Here is a 19,609-nt window from a genome sequence, read left to right as displayed (position 1 = left end):
CACACACACACACTCAGACACTCATACTTGCTCGCGTACACAAACAGTCTACACAGATGTCATTTCTCTGCGTGTGAACCAGTGTGTGTGTGTGTGTGTGTGTGTGTGTGTGTGTGAGAGAGTAGGAGGTGTCAGACAGGCGTGTAGAGGCATCATACATTCCCTATGAACAGGCTGGATATTCTCTCAGAGACACTAAATGATTATTCTAACTCTAAGAGGATGTAAAATGATAAGTCACCATAGTTGGTATGAAATAGTTTTTCTCACCAATAAGGCTCCAAGCCACAACTTAACAAGATGAGAAAAGGACCACTCCATTTCAAACATTATACTCTGGTATGCCTAATGGCTTATATAGGAAGGACTGGGAATAAGGCTCCAATTCATTTCCTCATAAAGGTTCTCTGATTTGAATAAGTGATTACTTTTTCATCGGTTTTAATGAATCATATAGTAATCACATCTCTAACTTAATTATGCTCTTACAATTACGTTTTCATTATTTTGGTTGCTGTAAGAAAAATTCCCTCTTGGACTCATCCTCCCAAGGCATTTCTAGTCTGTCTCCTGAAGATGAGGATCAGGGCCATTTCTAGCTTTTTGGGGGCCCTAAGCGAGATTTGGTTGTGGGCCCCCCACCCCACATCGCAGACCCCAAAAAATATTGGCTCCCCTCTTGACGACGTGAAGAACATTTTATTTGTAAAGCAAATGTTCTGCAATTCTACACATTTTCCCATGGGTTTTAAAACACATTTCACATTTTACTCATTGTGACATGTGGAAGAGAGAGAACTGCCTTTTTAAAGCACATTTTCTGCAATTCTACACATTTGCCATGGGGTTGAGAGAAACATGTGCAGTTTTAAAGCAAAGATCCTGCAATTCTGCATATTTTGCCATGGCTTATGCCATGTTCATATGATACTGTATGTGTGAGAGTGACTAACAAAATCAATTGGGGCCCCCTAGAGGTCAGGGCCCCTGGGCACGTGCCTTGCCACTGATGATGCACTACCCAATTTAGAATTGCACGTTGTGTATTCTACTATCCTAACTAACAGTAAGTTTAGACCCCGACTCACCTTCCAAAGTTGCTTATGCCCGGAAAACGTCACTGATGAAGACGATGATACAATCAATTCCCAAACAGAGAGAGAGAGAGAAACAGAGGGCGAGAAGGAGGGAGGGGAGGAGGAAGAGGAAGAGGAAGAGGTTGACATGACTTGGACAAGTGAAATCCGCCAGTAATTGTCAAAGTATTAAGGGAGGAAGGAAGACTAAGAGCAAGAGAAAGGGTGACACTGTATGAGCAGATGGGGAAGGGGGAGCAGACACAGCGAAAGGACTAGAGAAGACAGATGTCCAGTCAAGAAAGAATGAAGCCTGCAAGTGTCTGCAATATATAAGTATATACAATATATAATCAGCTGTGAAAATGGGAAGAGAGGGTGACAAGTAAGAGTGAGAAGACTGTGTAGAAGAGAATGGGGGGGGGCAGACATTAGAGAGAGAAGAGCAAGTGAAGAGTGGGTTAAGGGAAAGAGAGAGAGAGGGAGACTCAGTGAGCATAGCCTTGCTATTGAGAGAGGCCGCCGTAGGCAGAGCCGGCTCTCAAGAGAAGGCAGGCTATGTGCACACTGCCCATAAAATAAGGTGGAAACTGAACTGCACTTCCTAACCTCCTGCCAAATGTATGACCATATTAGAGACACATACAGTGCATTCAGAAAGTATTCAGACCTATTGACTTTTTAAATTACAGCCTTTTTCTAAAGTCGATTTAGAAAATAGTCTAATCATCAATCTACACCTAATATCCCATAAGGACAAAGGAAAAACTGTTTTCTAGAAACATTTGCTAAGTTATTAAAAGTAAAAGCTGAAATATTACATTTACATAAGTACTCAGACCCTTTACTCAGACCCTTTACTCAGTACTTTGCTGAAGTGCCTCGAGTCTCCTTGGGTAGGATACTACAAGCTTGGCACACCTGTATTTGGGGAGTTTATCCCATTCCTCTCTGCAGATCCTCTCAAGTTCTGTCAGGTTGGATGGGGAGCGTCGCTGCACAGCTATTTTCTGGTCTCTCCAGAGATGTTCGATCCGGTTCAAGTCCAGGCTCTGGCTGGGCCACTCAAGGACATTCAGAGACTTGTCCCAAAGCCACTCTTGCATTGTGTTGGCTGTGTGCTTAGTGTCGTTGTCCTGTTGGAAGGTCAACCTTTGCCCCAGTCTGCGGTCCTGAGCACTCTGCAACAGGTTTTCATCAATGATATCTCTGCCGCTGAAAAACATCCTGACAGCATGATGCTGCCACCACCCTGCTTCATTGTAGGGATGGTGCCAGGTTTCCTCCAAACATGATTTTTGGCATTCAGGCCAAAAAGTTCAATCTTGGTTTCATCAGACCAGAGAATCTTGTTTCTTATGGTCTGAGATTCTTTGTGGGCCTTTTTGCAAACTCCAAGCAGGCTGTCATGTGCCTTTTAATGAGGAGTGGCTTCCGTCTGGCCACTCTACCATAAAGACCTGATTGGTGGAGTGCTGCAGAGACAGCTGTCCTTCTGGAAGGTTATCCCATCTCAAACGAGGAACTCTGGAGCTCCTTCAGAGTGACCATCGGGTTCTTGGTCACCTCCCTGACCAAGGGCCTTCTCCCCCGATTGTTCAGTTTGGCCGGGCGGCTAGGTCTAGGAAGAGTCTTGGTGGTCCCAAGCTTCTTCCATTTAAGATTGATGGAGGCCACTGTGTTCTTGGGGACCTTCAATGCTGCAGAAATGTTTTGGTACCCTTCTCCAGATCTGAGCCTCGACACAATCCTGTCCCGCAGCTCTACGGACAATTCCTTCGACCTCATGGCTTGGTTTTTGCTCTGACATGCACTGTCAACTGTGGGACCTTTATATAGACAGGTGTGTGTCTTTCCAAATCATGTCCAATCAATTGAATTTACCACAGGTGGACTCCAATCAAGTTGTAGAAACATCTCAAGGATGATCAATGGAAACAGGATGCACCTGAGCTTAATTTCGAGTCTCATAGCAAAGGGTCAGAATACTAAAATAAATAAGGTATTTCTGTTTTTTATTTTTAATAAATTTGCTAACTTTTCTGAAAACCTGTTTTCGCTTTGTCATTATGGGGTATTGTGTGTAGATTGTGCCTTTATAAAACATGTATTGAGTTCTGTCCTTGAGCTGTTCTTGTATATTAATGTTCTGTATTATGTCATGTTTTATGTGGACCACAGGAAGAGTAGCTGTTGCAACAGCTAATGGGGATCCTAATCTATGTTTATTTACCTATTTGCACATTGTTATAACAAACACAGAGTGTGAGAGAGTGAGACAGAGAGAGAGAGAGAGAGACAGAGAGAGAGAGAGAGAGACAGAGAGAGAGAGAGAGAGAGAGAGAGAGAGAGAGAGAGAGAGAGAGAGAGAGAGAGAGAGACAGAGACAGAGACAGAGACAGAGATAGAGACAGAGACAGAGACAGAGACAGAGACAGAGACAGAGACAGAGAGAGAGAGCGCACCGCTGGTGAATCCAGATTGTGACGGTGACAATGTTGAATGTTCCATCTCTTTTTAGGTCAGGCAAAGAGAGGGGCTGACTGCACTGTACAGGAAAGAGCTGTTTAGTTCCATAAGAAATGCTGCCTATGTACAACACAATCCTTCCAAGTGTTTGAGTAATGTGCTGGAAACACAAGAACAAAAAAAAAAAAAACACAAGAGCAGTATCCAGGCACATTGTCTCTAGTGGTATTTGAAAGTTGGATTATTGATGAAAAGCAGACTCTTGGGGACTGTTTCATCCTCTTGGTCAGTAGCGTGGGCAGATTTCAGAGTCTTGTGTCAGGGCTGTGGCCGTGATTTCAAGCTCCCAGTGGAGCTTGAAACGCCTTTGATACGCCTGGCCAGGAGCCTCCAGGAGCGAGAAATCCATTGAATGGGAGCAGAGAGTGGGGATGGAGTGAGTCAAAAGACAGAAAAAGGAGAGTGGGAGCCACAGAGGATCTCGAGTCTTTTAGAGATACACTTAGTTGTTTTATTGTTCCTAGATTACGCTGTGAAGTTACACCTTTATTTCACTGGGCAAGTCTTTTATGGGCACATGTTGTTCACTCTTTCCCCCCCAATATTACCATCTGCTTCTACATGTCACCTTGTTATCACCCTCTTTCACACCCTCCCAACCCTCTCTCTTCCCTCTCTCTCTTTCTCCAGGCATTTGTGTAATTAAGTCTATGCCAGTGTTGCTGGGACACCAGCTTTGACATCCAAATTAAAAATGGATTTCTTCAACTGATTCCCAAACTAGCAGAATTCACCCCCCCCCCCCTCTCCTCCCTCCCTCTCTCCCCACCTCCCCATTCCCACTATATCTCTCTGCAGCTCCATGTGAGCCTCACCTTGGTTGGATGATAGGATCTCCCGAACTCTCTTCTCTCGCCCGCCCTCATTTGACACATTTTACTCAGGCACCTCAGCGTGCAGCCTACCCAATTCACATCTTTTCCACAATGGGAAATTAGTCAGGTGTGTGTGATGATTGATTGTGTGTGTGAGTGTGTGTGTGTTCATGCATGGGTGTGTGCCTCTAAGCTTGCGTGGCGAGTATTTGGGTCTGTTTGTGTGAGTTGGCTTGTGAGTAACAGAGAAACATTTGCAGGAATTGGTGTTTACAAGTCTGTTTTGTTTGCTGCTCTTGCTCTCTGTTCTCCTCCTGACCTGAGAAGTGAAAACAGTAGATGAAGTAGCTGTTGAATACTGTTGAAGTATTGCACCTGTATGTCAATTACAAATAGTGTCAACAAAATAATTATTCCTTTTAAAAACGATGCCCCTCTGAAACAGGTCTGTTTTCCTGAAGAAATTAACATTCACACCTGCAACAACCCCCCAACAAACAAACCCACAAGAGAATTATATACAATTATGGCCAACAACAACCTCCATTTGCTCTCTCTCTCACACACACACACACACACACACACACACACACACACACACACACACACACACACACACACACACACACACACACACACACACACACACACACACACACACACACACACACACACACACACACACACACACACACCAGGTCCTCAGCCCCTGGGAGCATCAGTGAAAGTGATTATGTCTGGGCCAGCCTGGCTGCTCGCTGGATTGCAGCGCTGCTTAGGCTGTCCGAGTTTCTCAATGACAAAACAAATCAATCCAGTCCCCCTGAAGGAGACGAATGGCACAGCGCTCGTGCTAGCCGTGAGAACAGTGAAAAGCATAAGCCGATACACGCCGATACACATCGGTTCAGACAGACATTTTGACGGGGTCGCGCCTCCAAAGTTATTCCTCCAGAAAATGTCCCTGTGCCTTTTGGCAAAAGTTGTTAAGTAACATCAGAATAGTGACAGAACTGCTTGTCTTATTACAGGGACTTAGCGATAATGTTTAGACGAATACAGGAGGCTGTCTTACCTTTAAACTCTCTGAAGTTCACCTAAAGTTTGACTGCCGCTCATGTACTTACTGTCCTGTAATGTTGTCAACATACAGCGCATTCTGAAAGTATTCAGACCCCTTGACTTTTTCAAAAAGAAATTGCTACGTTACAGCCTTCTTCAAAAATGGATTTAAAAAAAGCCTCATCAGTCTACACACAATACCCCATAATGACAAAGAAAAAATGTGTTTTATAAATTAAACATTTAAAAAAAAACAGAAATACCTTATTTACTTAAGTATTTAGACCCTTTGCTATATGAGACTTGAAATTGAGCTCAGGTGCATCCTGTTCCTCCAGGATCGATCATCCTTGAGCTGTTTCTACTTGATTGTAGTCCAGCTGTGGTAAATTCAATTGATTGGACATGATTTAGAAAGACACACACCTGTCTATATAAAGGTCCCACAGTTGACAGTGCATGTCAGAGCTAAAAACCAAGCCATGAGGTCGAAGGACTTCCCTCTGGCATCGCAGATATCACAATACCAGCAATTAACCCATTCCTTTTGTGAGGGACTGCAGCATCTTGTCCTCCTCCTCACCCACTTTCTCCTCTCCCTCTCTCTTTCTCACCCCCCCCCCCCCCCCCCCCCCCCCCCCCCCCCCCCCCCCCCCCCCTCCCTCCCTCACTCTCCATCTAACACCATGAGTTGAGTCCACTCACTGTGGCTGGTTTGTCGACTGCCAAAGAAGAGTTAGCACGGCTTATTAGCGCCGCTAATCCGTCTCTAATGACGAGATTGGGAGGTCCACAGAGCAGAAGCTGTTGCCGCACCTCAGGAGTTTAGCTACCAGAGTTCAGACCTGTGTTCAAGTAGTATTTGTTTGTTTATCAAATACTTTGGCTGGGTTTGCTTAAGCTATGTCTGGTGCAATGCAATCAATAGAATAATCCCGGAAGTGAAAACCCTGCCAGGCTCGTTGAAACGCTCAATGAGTTAGCCAAGCCTGCAGTCACGATGGAAAATAGGAAAACATGGCAGCGTTACAAGTGGAGCTATGGAGGAAAGAGGAAGCAGAGAAGTTTGCATCTTTTGCAAAACCGCTTGTATTAAATGTTGAAATGAGAGAAGTGAGTTGAGGCATTCCCCAGTTCTCATGTTTAAAGCCATTTCAGTAAACCGTGAGATTTCAGTTGGTCCATTTTTGTTGCGGGCTTTGCAGTACCTCGGCACTAACTTGAGAGGAAAAAATGAAACGGGATGTGCTGGGAATGGCAATCTACCCTAAAATAACTACTTTCAGGGCTGGTGTCTGCGTCCCTGCATATCTGCACACTTCTGTTTGTGAGTGCGTGTGCTCGCCGGGCCAAGAACCAACTTTGCTTCTGTGTTCTCACCCTCCGTCTAAAAGTGGCGTTCTCACACACTTCGGTGGTTTCACAGTGTGCCACCTTTCCAGGGCGGCTAACACCATTCCTCCGATGACAGCCGTCATGGTAGTGTATGGACCTGTCAGATAAAGCTGCAGGAAAAGACAGCTTAAAACCTGTTAACTATCCAGAGTTTTTAGCACCGAATATATATATATATATATATATATATTATGAATGCGCATACAAGAGTGCAGACATATTTTTTTTTTAGCTTTAAGTCTGACAGGAACATTTGTATTAGTCTGTAGGAGTCTACTACATTATTCCCTTCTTTCTTCCCTTCATCCTGCGCCTTGATATCACCCAGAGTGTCGTTGTGAATAATTGAGTTTACTAAACTGTGAATCCCACACTCACACAAACAAACGCTGCGCTTCTTCTAAAGTCCACGGTTAGTCATTTGAAAATTATAGTCACTCTGTAGCATAATTGGATATTGAGACGCTAAATTCAATGTGAAGGGAGTTTTGAATAGCAAGGAAGTGTAAACGGAACACATTGTGTTTCAGAGAAATCCAAAGAAGGCTCCACGGCATCGGTATTCAAAGGAGCAGCTTGTCGTATATATTCATTTTATTCACATTCAAAGTGCCTGACGCATTTGTCTATGTCCAAACCTATCAATATACAAAGTAGACAGCTAGCCTTTGCATGCATCATTTCTCTTTCCCAAACTCAAGTGGTGTCTATGATTGTTAAAACAGCCTATAGAATGTGAACATTAACCTAAACATTGACTTAGACATTAGCTCATTAGCTTATACCCTGATGAAGACAGCTTGTCTGTCGAAACGTTGGACATAAATATTTCTGCACCTGAGCTCCTAGAGTGTGTGACTCTCCTTTATTTTTTTTTTAAGTGTCTATGATTGCCAACACGGCCCACAGAATGTGAACATGAACCTAAACATTAGCTGACCGTACTAAAGTCCAAATGCCTCTATCGCCTTCCCCCTTTCCCTGTAGGTGGTGTACAAGAATAACGACTTCAAGCTAGAACTCTCCCGGCTGGCCATCGAGCGGGACCCGAAGATCAGCCTGAACGGAGACCTCGTCTTCCGCTGTGAGGACGTGGCCGCCCTGGACCCCGTCACCTTTGAGTCCCCCGAGTCCTTCATCGCCCTGCCCAAGTGGAACACCAAGAAAACAGGCTCCATCTCCTTCGACTTCCGCACCACAGAACCCAGCGGCCTGCTGCTGTTCAGCCACGGGCGCCCCCAGGGTCCTAAAGAGCAGAAGCCGGGTCGAGACATGAAGTCAGACTATTTTGCTATGGAGCTGCTGGACGGGTTCCTATACCTACTCATGGACATGGGGTCGGGGAGTATCAAGCTGAAGACCAGTAATAAGAAGGTGAACGACGGGGAGTGGTGCCATGTGGACTTCCAGAGGGAAGGGAGGAAAGGTGAACATATGAACATGAAGCAGTGTGATGGTTCTACCTAATGTTATGGTTCTGAAGAAGTCTAATGTACACACTTGTAGACTATTGCATATATAGAGAGCTGTGTATATTCTACACGGAAGGTGCTGAGGGGAGAACGACTGGCTGGAATGGAATGGTGTCAAACACATAGAAACCATGTTTGACATTTTTGATGCCATTCCATTCATTCTGTTCCAGCCATTATAGGGGAGCCCGTCCTTCCCAATTAAGGTGGCACCAGCCTCCTGTGCTTCTGAAGTACTTTATTTCTTTGGAGTACACGTGTACAGGCTTTGAATATTCATTTTCCTTCATCTACCTTTTCTAATGATGATCTTCCTGTCCTTCAGCCCTGCCTAAAAGCCTTCTCCTACACAACTCTCCACCCCCTCCTCCCGCCTCTCTCTGTCCTGTCATACCCATTTCTTCTCATACCGTCCCCTGAGGGGTCTGCATGATGCATGCATGCTTTCACGTAGGCACTTATGGTTTTGTGTGTGTGTGTGTGTGCGCGTTTGCATGCGCACATGCGTGTGTTGCGCTACTATAGGGAGTCTCTCTGAGCACACTCCTGCCCCTCCTGTAATTGCGTTTTAATAGACAATTAAGAGTGAGTCGTAAATCATAGCCGGGCGCCACGAGAAGAACCTGGGTCTCATCCACTCTCGTCTATGCTGCATTTTGCTGGGTTGTTCCCCCTCAACTCAACCGATTATAGCCACAACACAAACACACAAGACCATACAAAAGCACTTTCATTCAACATCCACTCAACCACAGACGCACACACACACACACACACACACACACGCACACGCACACACAATCCCATGCGCTCAATCACACTTGCCCGCAAACACAAGAGTACCAACATGTAAACACACTTACTAACACACATTATCTCGCCTAATGCTTCAATTACATTCACACATACCACAGGTGCCCGGTGGTGCCGTAATAGGGGCGGACGGGCTCATAGTAATGTTTGGAATGGAATTAATGGAATGGTATTGAACACATTAAACACATAGTTTACAGGTGTTTGATGCCATGCCATTCACTCCATTCCAGCCATTATTATGAGCCATCCTCCCCTCAGCAGCCTCCTGTGACACACACATGCAGTACACAGTCAGGGAGGGGGAGGAACTGATTACATGTAGTCAGTTGCATGGAATCTGATTACAACAAAAAACTGTAATCGGTTGCGTTACCAGCAAAAATATTGTAGTCGGATTACCGATTCATTTTGAATAACTTTATGATTACTTCTTGAATTACTTTCCATTTCAGAAAGGATGTTTGCGGAAAAAACACAGTACGGCACCTTTCTGTTTCCTCGGTGGCATTCAATTGAGAACTGGTACTCACGTGACATGACGTGTGTATAACCCTCCTCTCTCCGCCTCCACTCCCAGGCTCCATCTCGGTGAACAGCCGCAGCATCCCCTTCAACTCCAACGAGGGCAGTGAGATCCTAGACCTGGACAGCGACATGTTCCTGGGGGGTCTCCCCGAGACCCGCTCTGACCTGGTGCTGCCCCCTGAGGTCTGGACCGCCTTGCTCAACTACGGCTACGTGGGCTGCGTCCGCGACCTCTTCATCGACGGCAAGAGCCGCGACGTGCGCCGCCTGGCCGAGATCCAGAGCTCCCCGGGCGTCAGCAGCTTCTGCACCCGCGAGCTTCAGAAGAGGTGCAGCAGCACCCCCTGTGGGAACGGAGGCCTGTGTAAAGAGGGATGGAACCGCTACATCTGCGACTGCACCGGCACCGGCTACCTGGGCAGCAACTGTGAACTCGGTGAGGAGAAACAGGGAGACTGGAGGAGTGGAGGAGTGGGAAACAAGTGGTGGTCAAACAGGATGAGGACATTTGGGTAGCAGGCTGGTGAGATTAAGTCAGGTTTGGTTTTATGCTCACAAGTGTTATTATAGCCAGCGAGTTAAACCTAATCATAACAGACTTTAGATAGTACGAGTACATGGACTTCATCCTGTGCTGCTCTGAAGCCTCAACCAGCTGCAGTGTGGTAAAAGGACATTTGAAGGAGCAATGCACTCGAGGATGGGTGGCTTTTGGGAAGCTAGCTGACTGAACTGCTGGGAGGTTGGGCGAGGTTTGGGGAGCTCGGTTGAGCGACGATGCTTACTGTCACCATCTGGGCTTGTCACACATCCAGGTGGTGCAAGGCTGCTCTCTCTCTCTGTCTGTCTGTTTGGGGGTGGTGCAACCTGCTAGCGGCTACGCATGTCTGATCCGTTCTAATTCGCTGTAGGCTGTTTGTTGTGTAATAGCACCAAAGGAACCTTTGAGGTGAAATGAATGCACAGTATAGGGATGTTGTGTTGTAGGCCTGCCAAAGGTAATGGCACAATAGAACATTGGGATTGAAATCAAGGCAGTGGAGGAAGTGAAGGATTTATGTGTCATGGACAGTTTAGGAAGTGAAGGATTTAAGTGTAATGGGACAGTTTCGGAAGTGAAGGATTTAAGTGTAATGGGACAGTTTAGGAAATGAAGGATCTACGTGTAATGGGACAGTTTAGGAAATGAAGGATCTACGTGTAATGGACAGTTTAGGAAGTGAATGATCTATGTGTAATGGACAGTTTAGGAAGTGAAGGATCTACGTGTAATGGACAGTTTAGGAAGTGAAGGATCTACGTGTAATGGACAGTTTAGGAAGTGAAGGATCTACGTGTAATGGACAGTTTAGGAAGTGAAGGATCTACGTGTAATGGACAGTTTAGGAAGTGAAGGGCAGTTTAGTGTAATGTTTCTGTTTCTTAAATGAGGCCATCTGTGTTTTTGTAGCGCTTCCTTGCCATCTAGTGTGGCAATGTAATACTGCAAGGGTGTGAAAGAGAGTTATGCTTCGTTGTCACACGTCTGGCATTTTACGTGACACATTTTAGTCATTCTTATCCAGAGCAATTAGGTTTAAGTGCCTTGCTCAAGGGCACGTCGGCAGATTTTTTTCCACCTATTCGGCTCGAGGATTTGAACCAGTGACCTGTCGTTTACTGACCCAACGCTCTGACCAGAGTGGCCTAACACAATAGTTGTGTATGAGTACTGTGGGACTTGGTCTAATGTTTAATGTTTCTGTTTCTCAAATGGGCCGGCTGTGTTTCTCGTGCTGCTTCCCTGCCATCTAGTGTGGCTATCAAATACTGCAAGGCCGTGAAAAAGAGTTATGCTTGGCTGTCACCAGTTTGACCACAGTGTCTTAACCTAATATTTGTGTATGAGTAGTGTGGGACTTTGTCTTCAATAATCCAGTGAGATTGGAAACTAACCTTCCTAAACCTCTTCATTTAACAGCAAGTAGTTGTTTTCCAAAAAGCAATATGCTATCTGTTCAAGTGGATTTCAGTGGCCTAGCCAGTAGCAGCATACAGTATTTGGTTTGTGCTTCCAACCATATGCATCTAAAATAGAAGGCAAGTAACCAGCCATGGTGAATCAGCTGAGCCCATGGCAACATGTGTTGACCCATATACACAGCCCTCCTTAGGCAACTCTTTCAGAAGTGATCTAGTCAGCTGCAGGGGGTGCATGCATTGTTTCTCTGAACGGGCCTAGGATGACGTCAAGGCATCTACAATATCTCTTCTATTGTTTGTGTTAGACCTGGTTCCTCTAGTTTCTCTTCAAAGAAAAGACGCTTTGCTAAACTTGGATGTCCTTTCCCGTGCTGGGTGTCAGTGTCTGTTGGTTCATCTAATAATGTATGTCTGATCTCTGTTCTCCTGTTAATGTATGTGTGTGTGTGTGTCTGTCTGTATCTGAACGTGTGTCTGCCTCTGCATCCCCCCCCCCCCCCCATTACCTCCACCCCTCGTACAGAGGCAACGGTGCTGAGCTACGACGGCAGCATGTACCTGAAGATCATCATCCCGGGGACCATGCACACCGAGGCAGAGGACGTGGCGCTGCGGTTCATGTCCCAACGGGCATTCGGTCTCCTCGTGGCCACCACCTCCAAAGAGTCCGCTGACACCCTGCGGCTAGAGTTGGACGGTGGCAGGGTCAAGCTGACTGTCAACCTAGGTAACCCATGGCAACCCCACCATGACCTCGGCAACCCCATTCTCGTACCCTTCCGTCAAGCTCCATCTCCACCCCCTAAACATGAGCCTTTGTCTGTTACTGCAAGCCCGTCTCCGGTCTCTGCCTCCCTGGGTAGATCTACTCCTGTACCCCCTCTGCTTACCCATGGTTCTGTTTCTCCCGTGGTCCCTGTGGAGAGACCTCTAGCCTGAAGATAAAAGGGGTTTGGTTGTTCACAGTCTTCCAGTAGGGGGTGCTATAGAGAATGGTAAAGCCAGAGCCATTATGGTCCATAGACTACTCTAACATCATTCTAGATGAGTAGAACAAATATAGAGACTGGAAGGCAGTGATACAGAAACATATTACCCTACAGCACTAAGCCTTTGTCTATTGTTTGGACTCCTGGCAGACTGTTGCGACCTATGGCACTGATAACGGTGCCTGCCACTTGAAGGGAGAGAGTTCACAGTAGGAGTAGGGGAGAAACAAGGCCCGGGTGCACCCTGGGATACAGGAGTGTGGGCCACCGACTTAGAGACATGAGGATGGTTCCTCCAATAATGCCACACCATATACATTCTATTCATCTTGTTTTCTCTCTCTCTACTTACCCTCTCTCTCTCTCTGAGTCTTTCTCCATTTCTCTATCACACTCTCAAAGTTTCTGTCTCTCTCGCTCTCTCGCTCGCTCTCTCATCTCTCACTTGGCCAAGGCTCAGACGATGGAACTTTTCATCCCTTCAATGGCCTGTATGTCTGCGGCCCTCGGATCAAACAGTCAGAGAGACCGGCTCACAGCCCAGTGTTGTCCCACAGCGCCACACACACCCACGCACGCACGCGCGCACACACACACACACACACACACACACACACACACACACACACACACACACACACACACACACGTTTTGTGATGTAGCTGAGTCTGCCTTTGCCATGCTGCTCAGCCCTGCGCCAGAGGACCGACACACAGACCCAAGTCCACCTTGGCCCAGAACAATCAGCCCCAGCCAAACACATCGTTTATCTTAGCTAATGAGGCTAAATGCTAATCCATAGCGCTAATGTGTCCAAATGAGCCAGATGATAGTTTACCGAACATCCGTCCCTAGTTCCTCCTCTTAATTTCTGCCTAGATCACTCCCTCACTTCCCCCGAATCAGACCATACTCAGAGGTGTCATATCCACATCAACATTTATATTCATTGCTAGTTTAGAGGAAATTAATTTTTATCTCAGTTGGAGGTGGAATTTGTTTTAGAACCAGAGGAGGACTGCTTACCATATTCCCCAAGATAATTAAAAGATGAGTTCATTGATCAATATGAAACAGTGTACAGGGACACTGCATGATCAGATGATCAATATACAATTAGTTGGTTTAATTGATCATTCTGCAGTCTGTGACGTAGTCACACACGTGTAAATAGTAACGCATGTTTTCCTTTCGTTCAAACTCAATCACAATCACACTGACCGCACTCACACAAGCTGTGGACAATCTAATTTTCCATTAGGTGATTTTGTCATTGAGGAATGACAAATGACCTTTTAATGTCAGTATCAGCCACAGAATCCCAATAACAGTGAGCCTGGTCCATGGCTGTTTGAGTCCACTATTCTGTAGCGGTTGACAGCTCGAGACCACGCCTCAGCCACAGCCACATGCACACGCAGCCTGTCACCACCAGGGGGCAGAAGAGAATACTAACTCGATAATGGAGCTCCACCATTTTACCATGTGCTGTCAGAAGACATGCATTTCAGAGAAAGCTGTTGTAGAATAAAGCTAGAGTTAGTGCTTGTATAGCATATTCTAGCATATCTAGAATATTATAGCATATCCTGATATAGGTGTGCGTGCACTTGGCTTACTGTGACTGAGGTGTGCAGATCACCCTTTCCTAATATTGCTGCTGTTGGTTTCCATACCTGAGGGGCTACAAAAGGCAAGCTGTTTCTAACCCACGATCACATTGTTGGCACTCGGTTAACCTATTTCTGATAAAAGCCACTGTAGGGAATAGGAATAACGAAACACACTTAATAATCGCCGACTCTCGCTTGGACTAACACGCCAGTGACTGAAATGGTGAATTGACTCTGTCTCTCTCCATATCTACTGACCTAATGCGTTTCGATCGAAGACGACTTATCTGTACGCCATGTCCACTGTTTCCACGTTCGGTCGCGCCCACGATGTCATCACACGTGGAATTGATGACCTTGCTGTACGCGCTCCACACGTCATCTTTGTCTATCTAGCACAAGAGATCAAGAGTCGGATTACTTGAAAAACGCACGTTTATCATCCTCCGCTTATTGAATGGGCTTGGTTCCCTGGCCATCAAGTACCGCCAAGTAGACCTACAGCTCCAGAGCTTCATTGTACCAATGATTGGGTGAATATCTTGCCTTCTGTAGCGCATTGGGACTGGGTGGGTTTTGAATGGTGGCTGCAGGGACTGAGGGAGGGATGGGCGGATGAAGGGGGGGGGGATGACGGAGGTGTGGAAAAGGCAAAGGGTGATCCTGACTCGTAGCTCTGTCCCCGGATGGTGGTCCCTAGCGAAATGCCTGGTTGTCTGCAGAATGTACCTTGAAGGATGTAAAATGTTATTATCTCTCTCTCTCCTTTCTTCTCCTTTCTCTCCTCTCTCTTTATTTGATTTGACCTCACCATCTCGCTCTCTCTCCCGCCAGATTGTATCAGGATAGACTGTAACCTCAGTAAGTGGTTTATTATATGCATTTCTAAGACTTATATCACTGTGCCACTGTCTTCTGTATGATGTGTCCCCCATAAAATGCTGCCGTTCCCCTTACGTCATATACGTGATCACTCTATCACTATGTCTCTCTCTCTTAGCCATCTCTCTCTTAGCCATCTCTCTCTAAGCCATCTCTCTCTAAGCCATCTCTCTCTTAGCCATCTCTCTCTTAGCCATCTCTCTCTTAGCCATCTCTCTCTTAGCCATCTCTCTCTTAGCCATCTCTCTCTTAGCCATCTATCTCTTAGCCATCTCTCTTTAGCCATCTCTCTCTAAGCCATCTCTCTCTTAGCCATCTCTCTCTTAGCCATCTCTCTCTTAGCCATCTCTCTCTTAGCCATCTCTCTCTTTAGCCATCTCTCTCGGATCATTTTGGCTTTTTAATCAGCTCTCGGTCTTATCATTCTGTCCAGTTTATTTCCGCCTCTGAGACAACACTAGGATCTTCCTTTTCCATTCCGTGATGCACTTTTCTTATCAATCCCCTCTCCCATTTCCTTCTTTCAGTTAGTTCCCCCGTTGTTGTCTTTTAGTCCGTCAGTCTCATTCTATTCCCTCCTGCTCGTCTCAGCAATAGCTTTTGTAGGCAAATCTCTATCCTTTCCATTTCCACTCAATAGCATGTCACTTTCTCTGCTCACACCACTCCGACACCGGTGAATTCACCCCTACGATTGAGGGTCCGTATGACTGTACAGGTGTTAGTTCTCGCCCATAGCCGACTGAACACGCAGGTGAAGCTCCTCTGTATTGGGGACATTGGGTGCAGCCAAAATGGCATCCTATTTTCCCTATAGTGCACTGCCTTTGACCAGGGCCCATAGGGCTAGCTAGTGGTGAATAGGGAGCCATTTCAGACACAGCCGTTGTGTTCAGACCAGTCCTTTTACATATTTGGTGTATACTAACACCAGCACACCTGATTCAAATAAACAGGGGCCATGATGAGTAGGTTTATTTGTTTTAGGTGTGCTGGTGTTAGTATACATCATGTGACACTGCTGGTGGGTTGTATGGTAATCTCCATTGAGGGCACTGCCCTCTGGAACAAAACATAGACACATTTATGAGAACAAACGAATGCATTTCCACGCAGGCTGAGAGAACGACAGCAAACTGTCACTATTTAAATGTCAACAGACGAGGTAAGTGCAGCCCTAACTATGTCAAAGGAGAAACCTGCTTGGTGCGTTTGTTGTGCGCGTCTGCCTGTCATTGAGTGCACAAACGTATTCCCTTTCTTCTTCTTTTTAAGTATCTGTATGTATCTGTATTTTTTATGTGCTACACTCATTCCACATACGCAGAGCATAACTATATTCATGCCATCTCTACAAGCATACTGGCAGAGTCAGGAAATGATGAATAGTGTCATTCACTCTATTGCTGCTGGCGTGACGCACACTGAAATCATCCCTGCTAGGGTTGGAACACGACGTGCAACCAACCCAACACTAGATGTCCCCATAACACATGAAGTCGACTGTAGCTCTGAAAGAGGATTGAGAAGAAGTGTTAGTTGTATTCCAGCAGAGGGCACAACACGCACGCACACACACACACACACACACACACACACACACACACACACACACACACACACACACACACACACACACACACACACACACAGCCGTCTCTCAATAAATAAGGGAATGGAGAGGAATGGTAGTACAGTAATTTGATAGAACACAGAACGGACTATCCAGGTTATTCTTCCCTATGGCACCCATATTCCCTATGCTGCACTACTTTTGACCAGAGCCCTGAATGAAATAGGGCACCATTTTGGATGTAGGCAGTACAGTATGTGCCAATTGCTCCCTATGTGAATTGTGGTCATTTTAACCCTTAGTCATATCTGGTAACCCACTGAAGCTGCGTTTACACAGGCAGCCCAATTATGATCTTTTAGCCAATTCTAGGCAAAAGATCTGATCTAATTGGTTAAAAGACCAATTAGTAACAAAAAAAAATTGACATTAGTGTGTTTTTACCGGAGGTGAATGAGAGTTAGCCTGTCGGCCAGCCAGGTTAGGTCAGCGGTTAAACTGCTGTATTAGTATGGAGGGTGATATTTCACCACCTTACAGCACTCTGGGATGACATGTATTGTGACACATGGTGAGTGTCACATTCGATGTATGGAGGAGACCAAGGCGCAGCGTGAGATGAATACATCTTATTTTAATGAAGACGAAGAAACACTTAAACAAACTACAAAAACAACAAAACGAACGTGGAGCTAAATATAGTGCTGACACAGGCAACTAACACATACATCACCCATGTCACACCCTGACCTAACCAAAATAATAAAGAAAACAAAGAATATTAAGGTCAGGGCGTGACAGTACCCCCCCAAAGCACACCTAAGCCTATATGGGAGGGTCTGGGTGGGCATAACTCCGAGGTGGCAGTTCTGGCTCGGGACGTGGACTCCGCTCCACTTCTGACTCGGCCCACTTACGTGATGTCTCTGGAGCGGGAACCCCGGACTAGAGGACGCCACTGGACTGATGTTCGAGTCTGGAGTGAGTGGCTCCTCTGGACTGGTGGGAGACTCTGGCGGATCTGGACTGGAGGGAGACTCTGGCGGATCCGGACTGGAGGGAGACTCTGGTGGATCCGGACTGGGGGGAGACTCTGGCGGATCCGGACTGTGGCCCGTCGTGGTAGGTCCCGGTCTTCGGCCCATCGTAGGAGGTTCCGGTCTGCGGCCCGTCGTAAGAGGTTCCGGTCGGCGTGCCGTCGTAAGAGGTTCGGGTCTGTAGACTATCGCCGGACGATCTGGACTGGGTACTGTTGCCGGACGCTCTGGACTGGATACTGTTGCCGGACACTCTGGACTGGGTACTGTAGCCGGACGCTCTGGACTGGGTACTGTTGCCGGACGCTCTGGACTGGGTAATGTTGCCAGACGCTCTGGACTGGGTACTGTTGCCGGACACTCTGGACTGGGTACTGTTGCCGGACGCTCTGGACTGGGTACTGTTGCCAGACGCTCTGGACTGGGTACTGTCGCCGGACACTCTGGACTGGGTACTGTTGCCGGACACTCTGGACTGGGTACTGTTGCCGGACGCTCTGGACTGGGTACTGTTGCCGGACGCTCTGGACTGGGTACTGTTGACGGACACTCTGGACTGGGTACTGTCGCCGGACACTCTGGACTGGGTACTGTTGCCGGACGCTCTGGACTGGGTACTGTTGCCGGACACTCTGGACTGGGTACTGTTGCCGGACACTCTGGACTGGGTACTGTCGCCGGACGCTCTGGACTGGGTACTGTCGCCGGACACTCTGGACTGGGTACTGTTGCCGGACGCTCTGGACTGGGTACTGTTGCCGGACACTCTGGACTGGGTACTGTTGTCGGACGCTCTGGACTGGGTACTGTTGTCAGACGCTCTGGACTGGGTACTGTTGTCGGACACTCTGGACTGGGTACTGTTGCCGGACGCTCTGGACTGGGTACTGTTGCCGGACGCTCTGTACTGGGTACTGTTGCCGGACACTCTGGACTTGGTACTGTTGTCGGACGCTCTGGACTGGGTACTGTTGCCGGACGCTCTGGACTGGGTACTGTTGCCGGACGCTCTGGACTGGGTACTGTTGCCGGACGCTCTGGACTGGGTACTGTCGCCGGACGCTCTGGGCTGGGTACTGTTGCCGGACGCTCTGGACTGGGTACTGTTGTCGGACACTCTGGACTGGGTACTTTTGCCGGACACTCTGGACTGGGTACTGTTGCCGGACGCTCTGGACTGGGTACTGTTGTCGGACACTCTGGACTGGGTACTGTTGTCGGACGTTCTGGACTGGGTACTGTTGTCGGACGTTCTGGACTGGGTACTGTTGTCGGACGCTCTGGACTGGGTACTGTTGCCGGACGCTCTGGACTGGGTACTGTTGTCGAACACTCTGGACTGGGTACTGTTGTCGGACACTCTGGACTGGCTACTGTTGTCGGACGCTCTGGACTGGGTACTGTTGTCGGACACTCTGGACTGGGTACTGTTGTCGGACGCTCTGGACTGGGTACTGTTGCCGGACGCTCTGGGCTGGGTACTGTCGCCGGACGCTCTGGACTGGCGAGGCGCACTGTAGGCCTGGTGCATGGTGCCGGCACTGGTGGTACCGGGCTGGGGACACGCACCTCATGGCGAGTGCGGGGAGGAGGAACAGGGCGTACTGGACTGTCGAGGCGCACTATAGGCCTGGTGCGTGGTGCCGGCACTGGTGGTACCGGGCTGGGGACCCGCACCTCAGGGCGAGGGCCGGGAGGAGGAACAGGGCGCACAGGGCTCTGGAGACGCACAGGAAGCCTGGTGCGTGGTGTTGGCACAGGACGCACAGGGCTGTACAGACTCACAGTACGCAGAATATCCTGGTCCAAGGAGGTACACTGGAGACCAGGAGCGCCGGCACCCTCCTTCCTGGCTGGATGCT

General features: G+C 47.6%; 1 protein-coding gene across 6 annotated transcripts in view; it reads left to right on the top strand.

The window, feature by feature from the left end:
- LOC110531840 (neurexin-2) overlaps positions 1–19,609 on the top strand; it is a 1,034,463-nt gene that overhangs the window by 479,046 nt on the left and 535,808 nt on the right. For 4 of the 6 annotated variants that reach the window (XM_036987703.1, XM_036987705.1, XM_036987708.1 and 1 more), the window contains 4 exons: positions 7,865–8,303; positions 9,743–10,126; positions 12,176–12,379; positions 15,090–15,116. In XM_036987703.1, coding sequence (XP_036843598.1) covers positions 7,865–8,303; positions 9,743–10,126; positions 12,176–12,379; positions 15,090–15,116 — 1,054 coding nt within the window. The remainder of the gene's footprint in view (positions 1–7,864; positions 8,304–9,742; positions 10,127–12,175; positions 12,380–15,089; positions 15,117–19,609) is intronic. The other 2 variants (XM_036987707.1, XM_036987704.1) reach the window with 1 other exon arrangement.

The sequence above is a fragment of the Oncorhynchus mykiss genome, chromosome 9 (assembly GCF_013265735.2).
Source record: "Oncorhynchus mykiss isolate Arlee chromosome 9, USDA_OmykA_1.1, whole genome shotgun sequence".
Lineage (NCBI taxonomy): Eukaryota > Metazoa > Chordata > Actinopteri > Salmoniformes > Salmonidae > Oncorhynchus > Oncorhynchus mykiss.
This window is presented reverse-complemented; position numbering and strand designations above follow the sequence as displayed.